Genomic DNA, 16,932 nt, shown 5'->3' on the forward strand with positions numbered 1-16,932 from the left:
GTTAAGGGACACTACTCCAACTGGTAACAGTCAATTGTCAATGTATTCATGCATTTCCAGGAGGTATAACAGAGGGGCAATATAAATTTGCAAAGAAAAAATAAAAAATAAAAAATTCTCCAGAGTTCACAATAGCATTGGGGTATCTGTTATTCTGGTTCTGCAACGGTCTTTTGACAGGCAACGGTGTGTTCTGAGGGACCCATTAACTATAATTTGGTCAATGGAGTCCGAGACTTGTGCTTCTTTGACCATGTTTTCTGTGGAGCATCTGCCGGAGACTCCTATGTAGATGTGAATGTAAAGTAATTGAGAATGGAAGTATTAAACAGGCATGTCAGAGACTGACAGATCTTCTTTAAGACTAGAGTAGAAAGCCGCTTTAGGCCGAGGCCACACATTGCAGCATTGCTACAGAATTTGCTGCACTTTTGGGACAAAACCAATAGTGGCTTCAAAAAGAATGAGAAATATAAAGGATATACCTCTACCTCTTCCTTCTGCTATATTTACAGTCGGCTTTGGCTGAAAAAACTTCAGCAAAGTCTGCACAAAAAACACAGTTTTTCTGCAACATGTGACCTCGGCCTACGGTGCATTTTTGTAGATTTTCTGCAGACTTCTCTCTTTACATGGGACTACGGCAGCTTCAAATATTCCTTCTTTTTCTGCAAGTCTGCAGCATGAAACATGTAACATTCCCACTCTGTGCCCCCCAGACTTAGGGTAGTATCACATTACAGTTATTACAGTCTGTTGCTCTCCTCCATCATAAGATGAGCGCAATGCACTTTAATAGTGATGGAATGACTGATGCAAAGGGGGACCCTCCATCTGCCGCCTGCTCCTATTCAATCGAATATAAAAACATGGCGGAAGCTTTTTTCCCTCATTATGTTTGTTTACATTTCTTAGTCTGGGTCATTCTGCTGCTTATTTAAAGGGATTGTCCAAATAAATAAATAAGCATGAGAATGCCTTAAAAAATAAATAAAAAAATGAATAAATAAAGCCACTCTCACAAATTAAAAAACAAAAAACAAGAAGCTATATTTGCCTTATCAATCTCCTACCATTTCAGTTCTGACCACTCCCAGGTCCTCTGCCAGTATCTCTACTTCCCGGGCCCTAAAATATTTCACATTTCCTTTGTTTAGTAGTCATGGGCAGGGGAATCGGGAAGTGTCAGTCCAGGAGTATTGGCGAGTATGATTCCTTTGAAAATTTTAAAGAGAACTTTTCACTACCTCCAGTTCTTAGCGTCTGTTATAGGGTGCTGATTCACTGATTCTTACACAGTATTTTTTCCCACCATTCCCGAGCGATCAATGCTGTTAGTTTTGGTGCCTGATATGCTAGTTAAGCTCTGTACTGTCAGGAGGGCAGAGTCAGGCAGGAGCAGACAAGGGGTGTGATTCTGAGCTCTGACACTGGCTGCCAATGATTGGAGCTCTGAATCACATGCCCCGTGCCTGACACCATCCCTTCTGATAGTAAAGAGCTTACATAGCACATCAGGCACCAAAACTACCTGCGCTTGTTGCTTGGGAATGGTGAGGACTAGAGAAAAAAAATTAATCTGTGCTGGAATTAATGGAGGCGGTGAAAGGTACTCTTTAAGCCATACCGGCCCTTTTTAAAATTTCTTGACAGGTCAGACAACGCTTTAAGGTTAAGGCCTTTCCAGTCAATTAATGCTGACCAGAAAAGTAGAAAAAAAAAAAGTAAAAAAAAGTAAAAAAAAAAAATTCAATCTCAGGGGCGTTTACATCACATCTGTTTAATGGATGAAAAAAACAAATGTTTAAAGAAACAGATCAGTTTCTATCCTTGTCAGACCCAATTCCTTCTATACAATGTCTGACCAACAACAGACACATGACTAGACTATGCATATGAACGGCCATCAGTTTTCAGCACCCATTACAAATGTGAGAGTCCAGCATATTCCTGACTAAGCTAGCGGACATTATATGATGTAAGGCAGGATGACACTAATGACAGGTGCATCACCAAATACTGATGCTAGTGTCACTGTAGCACCCCAGCGCAGATACAGCGCCAATATAGTGTCACCTACCCCGTACAGCTCTCACAGTAGTCACTAATATCTCCACTGTAGCTCTAGTAGTCACTGTATCCAGATAGTGCCCTGATGCTGTTTGGAAAAAATTGGCACCATACATAATACATGGATGATATAAAGCCCCAACAACTGGTACAATTTTATAGGTTAGTCCCATGGCTACCCTATACCAAGGATGTATGATTGGTGGGGTCTGACCAGTGATACCCCCACTGATCATGGGAACGAGTGCGAATGCAGCGGTAGGCCTGGCACGCATGTTGTCGCCCCATCTAATTCTATTGTCTTCAGCAGATAAATAACACTGCAGCGAGAACGCACCACCTGTCACTTTATTTATATGGAGTACAATGGACCCCTGTTATTGTGATCAGTGTTCAGACCACCATTACGATAGACTGCAATTATTGAAATTTTCCTGATTTCTGGAAATTAGCATCAAAATTGATATACTATTGCTAGCCAGAACATAAAGGCTTACAGATTCTATGCATTCCCACTATACTTTTTTTCTGTAGTGAAACACTTACTTTCAGGTGAGGTTTCTTGCCATTGCTCATGCTCGGCTGTGAGGGCCTTTACTTTCATCATGAGTAGAAACAGCTAGAAAGAAACAAGGACAAGTAATGAACAGATCACCTAGCAATAGACAGTAATGCTAAACTAACATGCAAAGCATATAGCATATGAAGCATTATAGCATTTACTTACAAAGTATGGCGCCACCTGGTGTTTAGAATAAATAGCAACGTGTATGTCCACCAAATGACTATTGTCTCCCATAAACTAATGTCGCTGGAAACAAGGATTGAGTATTGAGAACAACATGCACAATCCTTTGTTCTTCTTTTCCCAAATATAATAAGCCATGTAAACCCAGACATCAGCTACCTTGTACGCATGACCGGCTTAAATGGGTTGCACTATTTAAGGTACTTTTTCCTCAATCCACGGGACAGGGAAGAAGTGTGTGATCGCTGGAGGCCTGATCACCGGCCCCTCTGCAATCAGGAGAAAGTGGGACCAAAAGTCACCCTAAAGCCTCCTTTTGCATGGAGCTCCAGTATGCTTACTTAACCGCTGCTCCATTCACTTCTATCCAGGTGATAAGCCAGTGAGAGGTACACTGCCTACCAATAAGTATTTGGACACCTGCGGTAGAATAGAAAAACAATATTTATTCCTATCCAATAGTTGGTAGAACCCAGCAGATGCTTCCTTACAGATGGTATTGAGCGGCACAATACTCCGGGATGCCTGGTGACACTCCTGGTGTATGTGAGCCATTGGTTGGGTGCGGTTTCTCTGGCCAGCACTCGTCGGTCTCTATCTCCCAGTTTCGGGGGTCTGCCGACTTGGGGCACATTCCAACAATCACCGTCCACATTCCAATTTGTAATCACATAGGCCACTGTTGATTTTGGGTAATTCAGTTCGCTTGCTATGTCCCTCAGGAATCAACCATTGCTATGGTACCCCACAATTACGCAATTCTCGAAATCGGACAACTCTGCACTTCGTCGCCTCTTGCATGCGACTAATGCCAATGCCGTTTCCTATTTAATGGCGGAAGGCGTGGCGTACATCACGACCGCAGTTATCTTCATTTACATGGGTGTCCAAATACTTATTGGTAGATAGTGTATAAGGCAAAGAATACAGAAAGTAACAGAAGTAGATTTCACAAAATTGAGCCAAAATCCATTAATATAATATATTAAAATACATTAAATCCCTGGTATCCACAGTTTCACTTAATCCTTGTTAGCGGCAGGGGTTATGCAAAGCTTTATACTGAAGGAGTTTTAAGTGTTATTAATGGGTTAATAAGTGCACCCAAACACCTTTAGCAGTGTTTTTCAGTGATTTCTGGGTTGCTCTGGTAGCTCCTGGTATCCTCTGCATTTGTTTACATGGGTAGTCTCCTGCTCTATATCCTAAAACTACCATGATGCATTGCTCTTCACTCAGATTCTCCTCTCACCCCTTCCACCTCTCACTCCCTCCCTGTTTCTCTAGCTAGCCCATGGACTACTGGCCCTATGTAAATAACTAACTTAGCCCACCCCATCATACTTACCTTTATTCCTGTCCTGGAGATCACTTTCTTCTGTGCCATCAGCTCCTTCTTCTCTTGTGCTGGCGCCTGAACACTCTGGCTCTACTGCGCTGGCGTGCGACGTTGAGTGCTTCTCCTCTTCACGTCTGCTGGCGCCTGAGCAATAGAGCCGGAGTGCCAGCATTGCGTAGGAGCCATCAGAACTGACACTTCATACCCAGAAGATTAGAACACGAAGATAGATAAGTATAATGGCAGGGGGGTAGTATTGGTGATGTTCCATTTCCGGAAATGGAACGTCACTGGAAAACCAGAAAATGTGCCTGGGGAGGTCACACGACTGCCCTGGCGAACTGAGCAAATGTACATTTTTTTTTTATTAAGTAAGTTAGGCGGGGAGGGTGTTCGGTTTAGTATTAAAGTATCACTTTATCCTAGACAACCCCTTTAGTGACCTAGGACTGTTCTCTGCCGAGTGTACAGAGTAAAAAGCAGGTGGCTTTGTACACTGTGCAGTAACCGGGCCTGTAACAGCACTGAGTCATCCGCTTCTGGCTCTGTACACTGTGCAGAATAGTATTTGATGTTAGCTCTGGTTTGCGGTATCAGTGGCTAGGCTTGGAACCTATTCCATGCAGATACCGGGGTCTTACAGTACTTATTAATGTCACAAATACTGACAGAAAATCTAAAGTTGTTTGAACGTTCAGGTTCCCTTTAAGAGGTGTATACCAGTCAGAAGGATGTATTAACTATTCACTGGATAGGTGATAATTGCTGCATTGGTGGTGGTCCAACCGCTGGGACCTGTACAGACCACCAGCACAAGGGACCCTACGTTTACTGTTAAAGGGGGTTTTCAGAACATAATTGAAGATCAACCCTTAGGATAAAGCATCAATTAAAAATCAGTGGGAGTCACTTACCTGGACCCCCGGCTGATCAGCTGTTTGTAGAGGCTTAAGCATTCTCATGAGCACTGCTACCTTTTTGGTACCTATAAAGCACAGTGCCATACATTTGTACAGTTACTGTGCTTGGAATTGCAGCTCAGCCCATTCGCTTGAATGGGACTGAGCTATAATCAGGTCATAAGGCAAATGAACATAATGTCACATGATCTATGAAGCGCAAAGCTAGGTCACCAATTAAGAAGTCCCGGAAAACCCCTTTAATACTTAGTGGGGACACAAAGTGGGTATTATCACTGAATGTAGGCACAAAGGAAGACATTAGTATTGTGGGGAAAGGGGGCAAAAGGGAAATTATTGCTGTGTAGGGTGTACAAAATGGGCCACTGTTACTGTGTGGTTTGCTATTACCATGTAGAAGGCATTCAGAAGAGACATTTGGGGTAGTTGTTGTGTGGGGAGATTGTGTGTGAATATGAGCTATGTCTGGAAGAAATCTTCAAGGTGGTCTGGGGTGGATAGAGAAGAAAATCAAAAGAAGTCTGTCTTATGCCTCACCTGCACATCAGAATCGGGCAAGACCTCAGGTTCCATCACCATGATCTGGTTTTGGCACTGTGTAAAAACATAAATACAATCACAGGTTAACAGCTTGGCAGACGTTACGTCAGTGCTGCAACTGCAACAAACAAAAAAGTTTAAGAGGTTGTCCAGGAGTAGGTTACAGGGCTGTGAAGATGGTAGGCCAAACCACCAAATCCAACTTCTCTAAGATCCTCTGATTCATTAAAAAGCCAGTGATTATAGACATCTTTATTCAGTACAATAATTAATATAATTATAATTAAGGGGTTGTCCAGTTAAATATTGAGAGACAAATGTTATTTGCTTATTTTCAGTGAATAAAAATCAGTCTATGCTCATGTGATATACAGTCTATGGTCATGTGATATACAGTCTATGGTCATGTAATATACAGTCTATGGTCATGTGATATACAGTCTATGCTCATGTGATATACAGTCCATGGTCATGTGATATACAGTCTATGCTCATGTGATATACAGTCTATGCTCATGTGATATACAGTCTATGGTCATGTAATATACAGTCTATGCTCATGTGATATACAGTATATGCTCATGTGATATACAGTCCATGCTCATGTGATAAACAGTCTATGCTCATGAGATATACAGTCTATGCTCATGTGATATACAGTCCATGCTCATGTAATATACAGTCTATGCTCATGTGATATACAGTCTATGGTCATGTAATATACAGTCTATGCTCATGTGATATACAGTCTATGCTCATGTGATATACAGTCCATGCTCATGTGATATACAGTCCATGCTCATGTATTATACAGTCTATGCTCATGTGATATACAGTCTATGGTCATGTAATATACAGTCTATGCTCATGTGATATACAGTCTATGCTCATGTAATATAAAGTCCATGGTCATGTGATACACAGTCCATTATTACGTGATATACAGTCCATGGTCATGTGATACAGTTTATACTCATGTGATATACAGTCCATGATCATGTGATGGACACACAGGTGCACAGCTCGTTATAGACACAGCACAGTAATCAGACATCTAACTGGTTACGAGCTGTGTACCTGTGTGTCCATCACATGATCATGGACTGTATATCACATGACCATATGGACTTTATATCACATGAGTATAAACTGTATCACATGACCATGGACTGTATATCACGTAATAATGGACTGTATATCACATGACCATGGACTTTATATTACATGAGCATAGACTGTACATCACATGACCATGGACTGATTTTTATCCACTGAGAGTAATCAGAATGAATGACAACAAGCAGAGATCTAGAAAACCGTGAGGAATTGATACTGAAAATGTACTGGAAACTGGTAGAACTTTTCATTGTACAGACGATAACATTTGTCTTTTCAATATTTTTCTGAAAATGCACAAATCCTTTAATTAGAGAGTTACTTGTGTGGTCATATTATATAGATACTTGTGTGTGTGTGTGTGTGTATATATATATATATATATATATATATATATATATATATATATATATATATATATATATATATAACTAGGCCACCACTGAATGCAACAGCAGCCTGTATGAGATGGCCACTGAGCATCTATCGGGGTTGGGTGACCTCAGTTTTCAATAGAGGTGACAGAGCCGGGACCTGCCTACAACAGACATTGGTGGCATTTCTTGTGAATAGGTCGTACATATCTAAGATGTGAATACCTAGTTTAGAATTTTTTTTCTAAGACAAGTTCACAAAGGTAGAATGTATAAAAGCCAACTAGGATAAGACTTCTCAGATTTGGTTGAGAATCCCACTGATTTTATTACATTACATCATTTTTATAGTACTTGGCTCACAATTATTTCATTCTACAAAAAAAAATATTCCAGAAAGGAAATTGGACAGCAATGTACTGGCCATATATTCTATACGAGAGCCAAAGCCCCTAACCTATTGCAGGCAGCCGTCCAGAGTGATGACAAGTTTACGGTCTTATCAAGGCAGGTGTTTTTCTTCTACCAGTATCTTATATGAAGGTTTTCATTAGATGTCAGAAGAAAAGGTGTAAGAGATTATTGAGAGGTGAAAGATACAATGGAGTGAATAGGGACAACATTCACCAGGGAGAATATCATCATTACAATGGTGGCGTTGGTCAGGTCAACAATCTCACACATACTGTTCCTAGCAGAGATTTAGGAACAGGTAAGGGGTCTCTAGACCATTGTTCACCAGGAGCATTGTATAGCTACCTGCAATAAGGCTGAAGCCCCACATTACATAAACACAGCTTTTTTTTTGCAGATTTTGCTGCCATTTTTAAGCCAAAGTCAGGAGTGGATTAAACAGAAAGTATATGTGTATATTTCCCATTCCTTTTCAAACCACTCCTGACTTTGGCTCATAAAACTGCAGCAAAATCTGCAACAAAAAACGCTGCAATTCCACAACGTGGGGCCTTAGCCTAAGGACGTTCCACTTTATTAAGCAGGCCACATGTTTCAAGCAAAATGGGAAAGAAAAAGGATCTCTCTGCTGCCGAAAAGTGTCAAATAGTGCAATGCCTTGGACAAGGTATGAAAATATGATCATTGCACTATGAAGAGATTTATGGCTGATTTAGAGCACAGATGGGTTCGTGCAGATAAAGACGTAATGAGTAGAGATGAGCGAGTACTGTTCGGATCAGCCGATCCGAACAGCACGCTCCATAGAAATGAATGGATGCATCTGGTACTTCCGCTTTGACGGCAGCCGGCCGCTTAACCCCCCGCGTGCCGGCTACGTCCATTCATTTCTATGCGAGCGTGCGGTTCGGATTGGCTGATCCGAACAGTACTCACTCATCTCTAGTAATGAGGAAGGTTTATGCCAATGTCATCGGATTAAGAGCAGCTGCTAAAATATCATACAAAGCAGCAAACAGGTATTTAAAGATGCTAGTGCCTCTGGAGTCCCATGAACCTCAAGGTGTAGGATCCTCCAGGCTTGCAGTTGTGCATAAACCTACTATTCAGCCACCTCTAGACAATACTTGCAAGCAAAAACATACATGATAAAATAATGTTGAAACAGTCTTGTTTACCGATGAGTGCCATGCAACCCTGAATGGTACAGATGGATGGGCTGCAACGTCAGCAAAAAGGGGGCAGAGTCAGGTTTTTGGCCTGAATCATGGGTAGACAGCTGAGAGGCCCTTAAGGGTCGCTGAAAGTGTGAAAATAATCACTGCAAAGTACCTCAAGGCGTAGGATCCTTGCCGTTGAAGGCTTGCAGTTGTGCATAAACCTACTATTCGGCCACCCCTAAACATGTGTCACAAGCAGAAACAGTTCCAGTGAAACTAGACATACATGAAGACAAATTTTGAAACAGTCTTCTCTAATGATGAATGTCATGTAACCCTGTGTGGTCCAGATGGATGGAGTAGTGAATGGTCACCATGTCCCAACAAGGCTGTGATGTCTACAAGACAGCGTTGTAAGGAGAGAGCTGGTGGGCCCCTTTATGGTCCCTGAAGGTGTGAAAATGACCTCTACAAAGTATATAGCGTTTCTGACTGACCATTTTCTTCCATGGTACAAAAAGAAGAACCATGCTTCAGTAGCAAAATCATCTTCATACATGACAATGCAGCATCTGATGCAGCAAAGAATACCCGAGTCACTGGCTGCAAAAGGAGAGAGTCGGGTGTGGTAACTATTCTCCCCTGACCGCAAACCTATTGGGAACCTTTCTAGTATCCTCAAGCACAATATCTATGATGGTGAGAGACAGTCCACATCAAAACAGCAGATCTGGGAGGATACTCTGACACCCTGCAAAGAAATTCAAGCAGAAACTATCCAAAACTCGCAAGTTCAATGATGCAAACTTGTGAAGGTGATATTAAAGGAGGGTTCCTATGTTAATATGCAAAATGGCCTGTTAGGATTTTTTTTATTATTATTATTATTTAAACAGCTTTTGATTTCAGTAAATGTGAAATTTTAATGCTGCAAATTCAACAAACGTCAACAACCATTTTCAGTTCTTCACAACCTAAATAATAATGTACAGAATAATTTTAAAGGGGCTCTATCATTAGGAAAAGTCATTTTTAACTAATCACATCCTTGCATAGGCTTTAGAAAGTCTATTCCACACCTACCTTTAGTATGTAAATTGCCTCAGTTTTTTCTGAATAAGGCAGTATTTATTCATATGCTAATTAGACTGGTGCACAATACATCGTGCACCCCTTTTGCTATTGTTTCCTATGCACAGGCTGCTGCTGATGACTCAGCTTCCTGTTTGCACACACACACATAGGAGATAATAGCAGGGACAAGTGCTGCTGGGAACTTCCTGTGCTGGCTGAAAGCTCATTAGCATACGAATAAAAACGAACTTATTCAGAAACCACTGAGGCAACCTACAGAATAAAGGTAGGTGTGGAATAGCCTTTCTAAAGCCTATGCAAGGATGTGTTTGGTTAAAAATGACTATTCCCAGTGACAGAGCCCCTTTAAACTTGTATGTGTTAGTTTCTTGTAATATATTACTGTATTATCCATGCTGCTGTACCACACTGAATTTCCCAATGGTTGAACTATTAAAGGTTTATCTTTTCTTATCTTATGATCATATAAATCAGTCCCAGTGAGTAGAGGACCATGTCACTGTACACATCACTCAGCCTCCCCCATTTCTCCTGCATTAGCCTGCAGAGTGCAGTGTGGTACTATAGAGAATACTGAGCAATTTGTATAGTCACATGGTTCTTTACTCGCTGCCAAGATATGGAGTTACAGCTAATGAGCCACTCATGGCACGTGTACCTATAAGCCATACAAATTTTTATTCCTTTTTTTCTTATTTGACACCATTCAGTTTATAATACATATATATATATATATATATATATATATATATATATATATATATATATACAGCCTCTGCCAACGACTTCGTCTGCGTGCTGTTGGCATCGATGATCCGCCTATATTCAGCAAATTGCTGCTGTCAATGGTTTGCCTGCTCCGGCGTTTCAGCAGCTCTTAAGTTGTCCTGCTGCTGAACTTGTTTCTCACGTCGTGCCTGTGATTGTTCCGGCATCTCAGCAGCTCGCTGGGACACCATATAATGAGCTTGTTGTTGGCGTTGATAATCCGCCTACTCCGGCGTTTCGGCAGCTGTCAAGCTGACCTGCCGCTAAACTCATTCCTCATGCTGTGCCCGTGATTGTTTTGGCATCTCAGCAGCTCGCTGGCACGCCATATAATGAGCGTGTTGTTGGCGCCGATGATCTCCATCAGCCCCGCTTGAGGAGAACTCTGCTGACTTCTGGCTACCTTCATAGCGCTCGTTGTTTTAGAATTTTGCAACAAATTAGATTTTCTTTTTCCCGGCATGTTTAAAAGTAGCAAACTTCAAAATTGGATTAAAGATGTTTTCCCATTTTTCACAAAGTACATTACTTTTTTTTTTATAATTAAATTAATGCACAGGGGTTTTTTTTATTGCTTTTTAATACCTAAATCTAATATTATTCAGCTTTCATTACAAATAACTTACTATTTAATTTCAGTAAAGTATGTGTAACTCCTGTACATAGGTGGTTGCGCTGATGCTTATGACACTGCTCCTGGCTGTGTCAGTACTCTCTGCTTTCCCCTCCCTTCTCTCAAACCTACGGATAGAGGTAACACGAAAGAGAAGGTTGTACATGGTATAATAGTGTGTGAAGAGTATCCATATTTTCATGTATGGAAGATCATACAGGTGGTTGTGTATGAGAATGTACATGGGAAGGGCTCTTCATACAAGGCAGTCTGCAGGTACCAAGATCACATGCTTTGTTATCAGACCGATTATAACAGGCCAACAGGGGATGGATGGAAAACTTTTTGCATCAGTATGTGTCAGTATAAGGGGGAAAAGCTCACTCTTGAGATGTAAAAAAAATGAAGCAATCCAGAAATGGAGCTGTGATACATGAGATATAATAAAAGCCCAGCAGCATCCTGGACACACAGACCACACATCCAGGATTTCTCACTTTTGGCTTCTAGATTTGTTTTTGTGTCACTGGAGAAGACAAGTACCTGGAAGGACTAACGTATGGAGAAGGTTTTGTATTCTCAACTATATGGGAGACTTCAAGAGGTGCTGGGGTTCTCTTAAAGGGATCCTATCATTAAAACTCAATTTTTCTCACTAACACGTTGGAATAGCCTTAAGAAAGGCTATTCTTCTCCTACCTTTAGAAGTTTTCTCCGCGCCGCCGTTAGGTATAAATCCCGGTTTACGTTGGTATGAAAATGAGTTCTCTCACAGCACTGGGGGCAGGCCCCAATGCTTAAACTGCACAATACTGTGTAAGTGGCCATTTTCTTGTGGTCGGCGGGCATGCACACTCGGCTTTGCCCTAGGCTCAAGACCTAGAAGTTTGAAGCCAGCGTTGGAGGAAGACGCGTGAAGTGGACCTTTCTTGAAGTAGATAGAGGCGGCGCTCGAGAGTTCTTTCGCAGTATTGGGGACGCCCCCAGTGCTGTTTGAGCACTGTGGCCCACCCCCAATGCTGCGCGAAAACTCATTTGTATACAGACGAAAACTGGGATTTCTACCAAACGGCGGTGCGGAGAAGACATCTAAAGGTAGGAGAAGAATAGCCTTTCTTAAGGCTATTCCTACGTGTTAGTGAGAAAAAATTGAGTTTGAATGATAGGATCCCTTTATTTATATTAAAGAGATTGTCTCAAAATACCGTATTACATCAATCTATAAAAAAATACACTATATATCTACTCATAAATTCATAAATCTAAGTGTAGCTCAGCTTCTCTCCACTAGTATATAAACCTATCACAAAGTTCAGCCTCTCTCCACTAGTATATAAGCCAATATATCACAAAGTTCAGCTTCTCTCCACTAGTATATAAGCCATTATATCACAGAGCTCAGCTTCTCTCTACTAATATATAACCCAATATATCACAGAGCTCAGCTTCTCTCCACTAGTAAATAACCCTATATATCACAGAGCTCAGCTTCTCTCCCTCTACTATATAAACCTATATATCACAGAGCTCAGCTTCTCTCCCCATCCTATAACCCTATATATCACAGAGCTCAGCTTCTCTCCTCTATCATATAACCCTATATATCACAGAGCTCAGCTTCTCTCCTCTATCATATAACCCTATATATCACAAAGCTCAGCTTTTCTCCTCTATCATATAACATATATATCACAGAGCTCAGCTTCTCTCCTCTATCATATAACCCTATATATCACAGAGCTCAGCTTCTCTCCTCTGTCATATAACCCTATATATCACAGAGCTCAGCTTCTCTCCTCTATCATACAACCCTAAATATCAGAGCTCAGCTTCTCCCCTCTATCATATAACCCTATATATCACAGAGCTCAGCTTCTCTCCTCTATTATATAACCCTATATATCACAGAGCTCAGCTTCTCCCCTCTATCATATAACCCTATATATCACAGAGCTCAGCTTCTCTCCTCTATCATATAACCCTATATATCACAAAGCTCAGCTTCTCTCCTCTATCCTATAACCCTATATATCACAGAGCTCAGCTTCTCTCTCTATCATATAACCCTATATATCACAGAGCTCAGCTTCTCTCCTCTATCATATACCCCTATATATCACAGAGCTCAGCTTCTCTCCTCTATCATATAACCCTATATATCACTGAGCTCAGCTTCTCTCGTCTATCATGTAACCCTATATATCACACAGCTCAGCTTCTCTCTCTCTATCATATAACCCTATATATCACAGAGCTCAGCTTCTCTCCCACTATCATATAATCCTATATATCACAGAGCTCAACTACTCTCATTCTGTTATATAAACCTATATAACCTCAGCTTCTCACCCTCTACCCTATACACCTACATAACACTGAGCTCAACTTTTCTCCTTGTACCCTATACAGCTATATATCAGAGTATAAGCTTCTCTCACTCTATCATATCCTGCTATCAGATATTCACCTGATGGGTTCACTTTAATTTTTTAGAGACCAATTTATGTAATTATATTTTAATAATTACTTTTTTTCATTTTGGTGATTACATGTTAGATGGGTGTTCCCATATCAGCCACTGACTGTGTTTGTCTTTTGTCCATAAAGGAAATAAGCCCTTATTGAGAAAATACGCATGTCTGGCCAAGCCCAGTGGGCATTTGTAAGGGAGAAATAGCTGTCAGCTACAGGAGAATTCAGATAACAGCTGCCTAAGATGTGCGGATATCTTGAGGTACAAGATTTTCTTGTATCATCTCATTTTTACAGTACTGCTCCAAGCAGGATATTTAACACTGATCAAAGAACATCATACAAATAGTTACATATTTACATACCTGCCCAATTTGTGCCCAGATTTCTTCACAACGTTGTACTAATTCCTCACTGCCTTTCATGGAAGATGTAAGTAAGTCTGGAGGAAGATCCTGCTGGTATGAAGACATGTGTCTTGCAAGATGTTCAGTCTAAAAATTAAAAAGACAATATATGTAAAATTATTATCAAATCATGCAATGAAGGCAGTAATATACATAGGACAAGAGATCCTGACTTCATGTGCTAGTCCTGTGACTGAGGAGCTCACTGACATAAGTAAACACTGGAGGTGTAAATTTTTACATGTAGGGTTTTGCTGTCCGCTTGAAAAATCGGACATCTTTGTGAACGGACACTTAAGGACAGACACCGACTGTAAAAGAACGCAACCGATGTCCCATTAAATCAATGCAAAATGTAACGGACACAGCTAGTGTCCGATGCTAATGTCAGCACAAGATTTTGCGCAGACATTAGCATCGGGCACTAGCTGTCAGACACTGACAGTAGTGTGAACGCCCCCGAACTCCTATGGATGCCCTAGTTATACTGGAGATCTGTAAAAATAATAATAATACAAAAAAAAATGTAAATGACTCTTGTCCACGCCAATGCCCCCAGTTACCCGAGCCATCCTGCTCACCCAAGACCTCACATATTACCGTATTTTTCTGACTATAAGACGCACTTTTTTTCCCCAAAATTTGGGGAAGTTGCAGGCCGGCTCCTGCGCGGCGATATCGCAAGAGCCAACCTGTTCGGGTGACAGCCGGGAGCCTAATGAGGCTCCCAGGCCTGTCACTGCTGTATTAGTATTGCGGCTGGTCTCTATGACCAGCCGTAATAGTAATATACAGAATGTCCCATAGACGGCAATACAGTTGTATTGCCGTCTATGGGACTTGCAATCAAGGGACCGCAGGCTCAAGCCCCCGGGGGGGAATAAAATAGTAAAAAAAAAAAAAAAAGCTTTAAAAATATATAATAAAAATATGAAATAAATAAAAGTTCTAAATCACCTCCTGTCCCCAGAATATATATATATAGAAGTAGAAAATCATATATAATAAACCACCGGGTTTTTTTTCAATACAAGGTGATCTAAGCAATAGATAGTCCCCAAAATGGTATAACTAAAAAATACTTCTGGCCCCGCAAAAAAAAACACTCTATACATCCCCGTACAGCTGCAGGGTCACCTGTCAATGTGGCCTTGCAGCTGTTGCAAAACTACAACTCCCATATATTAAATATTTTACCATTTTTTGCTTCCAAATTTTTTTTCCCCTATTTTCCTCCTCTAAAACCTAGGTGTGTCTTATAGTCCGAAAAATACGGTAAGTATCAAAATGACGTGCACTAAATATTGTTTACCTTGAATTAATCTAAAAAGAAGAAAATAAGATTATCTAAGCAGATTTGATAAATTACTTGTATTAATAAGATGGATTTGTACCTACCTCTTTCAGAAGTTCATCCAGGTTGTCCTGAAAAAAAAAAAAAAGAAATCAATGCATCAAAAGTAGCTCTATCATTTTGTGTCTACAGCTTGCACACAGACTTGGATGTCTCTATGGTAAAAGATTACAAACTCTGCATAGTCTGACAATACTGTTTAGTCATTTAGATTGTTCCCATTAGTGCCAAGAATAAATGTCAAGCCCGGCTGTTGCCATAAGCATGCTGCTGTGCGGTACAGACGAATCTGAACAACGAAGAGGTTGCAGCACATGTACAAGTGTCATGGCCCCTTGAGAGAACTGATCAGCGGATTTTCAGAGTGCAGCAGGGTGCCTGGAAGTCTGTGATGTCACCTTCCCTGCTGCTGCCTGCGATGTCAACAGCTCTGCTTTACTCCCACTGCTTTTACATAAATGTAGAATGAAGTCAGTCATCAAAATGGTTCTTGGAGTGTCAGCAGGGGAGGCTGAGGAATGAGATCTCTGCCCCCCCAGGGTGGAAATACGGGTTATCAATTGAAGATGGAAGTGACTACTGCTTCACAGGCCACGTGACGTCACATTCGTCAGTCACATGGGCTAACTGTGGCTCAGTCGTATTCAAGTGAACGAGCTGAGCCCTGATACCAAGGCCAGCCACTGCATAAATGTATGGCACTGTGCTTGGTACATGCTGAAAAGACTGGAGCCTCTTTAAATTGCTGATCAGCCAGGGGTCTAGGTATGGACCTATGACTTATCCTAAAGGAGGTGTCAATGGTAAAATGTTTTTGGCATCATGTGACCGCTGACGCCAATCAGCAGCCGCAATGACCTAAGGAAAGCAACCTGGGCATCACCAGCATATGTTTCCCGTGACGTCCCGTTTCCATTTCTTAGGCTGCTGATTGGCCTCAGCAGTCACGTGCGGTAAGGACTTCCTCCAGAACAAGACCCTGAGAAAAGTAGGATCGGACCACGGTCATTTTTTTAAAAAATTTCACCTTCCTTGGCCTTCTTTCCAAACAAGGTTTATCCTGGACAAGCCCTTAAGGATTGGTCATCAATTATTTAACCAGGGAAACCTTAACAAAGTCTGCGCAAAAAAAAAAAACCCTATTATGATAAAGTAACCTGCTGCATGTACATGGACAAAAGGCTAAATCTGCAGGACCACCAATTGATGCAGCAGGGTCATAGTATATTCTCCATTGGCAATGCATTGGGTGAGATCGGCTGCGAAACGTATTGATACTGCAATGAAAAGCTGGAGCTGTGTGGACAGACGCTACAAATCCTAAATCTAAAAAACAAACAAAAAAAAATACCCCCCACCACATTGTAGACCCACAAATGTTACCATGGTAACAGCCGGTTCCCTCAACCCTGCAGATGTCACACCAGCAGCTGGACGGCCCGTAAACACAAACGCGAATCAGGCGCGTCTGCTAGCTATTGGCAGGGCGAGTATAGTGACGTCATCAGGGAGAGCGGCAGCGGGCCGTGTCGCAGGCTAGTG

General features: G+C 41.3%; 1 protein-coding gene across 1 annotated transcript in view; it reads right to left on the bottom strand.

The window, feature by feature from the left end:
* CENPK (centromere protein K) overlaps positions 1 to 16,931 on the bottom strand; it is a 32,499-nt gene extending 15,568 nt beyond the window's left edge. The window contains exons 1-5 of the mRNA XM_075269936.1: positions 16,774 to 16,931; positions 15,435 to 15,461; positions 13,995 to 14,123; positions 5,615 to 5,671; positions 2,617 to 2,689 (exon numbers count right to left, since the gene is read on the bottom strand). Coding sequence (XP_075126037.1) covers positions 2,617 to 2,689; positions 5,615 to 5,671; positions 13,995 to 14,123; positions 15,435 to 15,461; positions 16,774 to 16,776 — 289 coding nt within the window. The 5' untranslated portion in view covers positions 16,777 to 16,931. The remainder of the gene's footprint in view (positions 1 to 2,616; positions 2,690 to 5,614; positions 5,672 to 13,994; positions 14,124 to 15,434; positions 15,462 to 16,773) is intronic.
* Position 16,932: the final 1 nt, after the last annotated feature.

The sequence above is a fragment of the Leptodactylus fuscus genome, chromosome 1, assembly GCF_031893055.1.
Source record: "Leptodactylus fuscus isolate aLepFus1 chromosome 1, aLepFus1.hap2, whole genome shotgun sequence".
In the NCBI taxonomy this organism is placed as follows: domain Eukaryota; kingdom Metazoa; phylum Chordata; class Amphibia; order Anura; family Leptodactylidae; genus Leptodactylus; species Leptodactylus fuscus.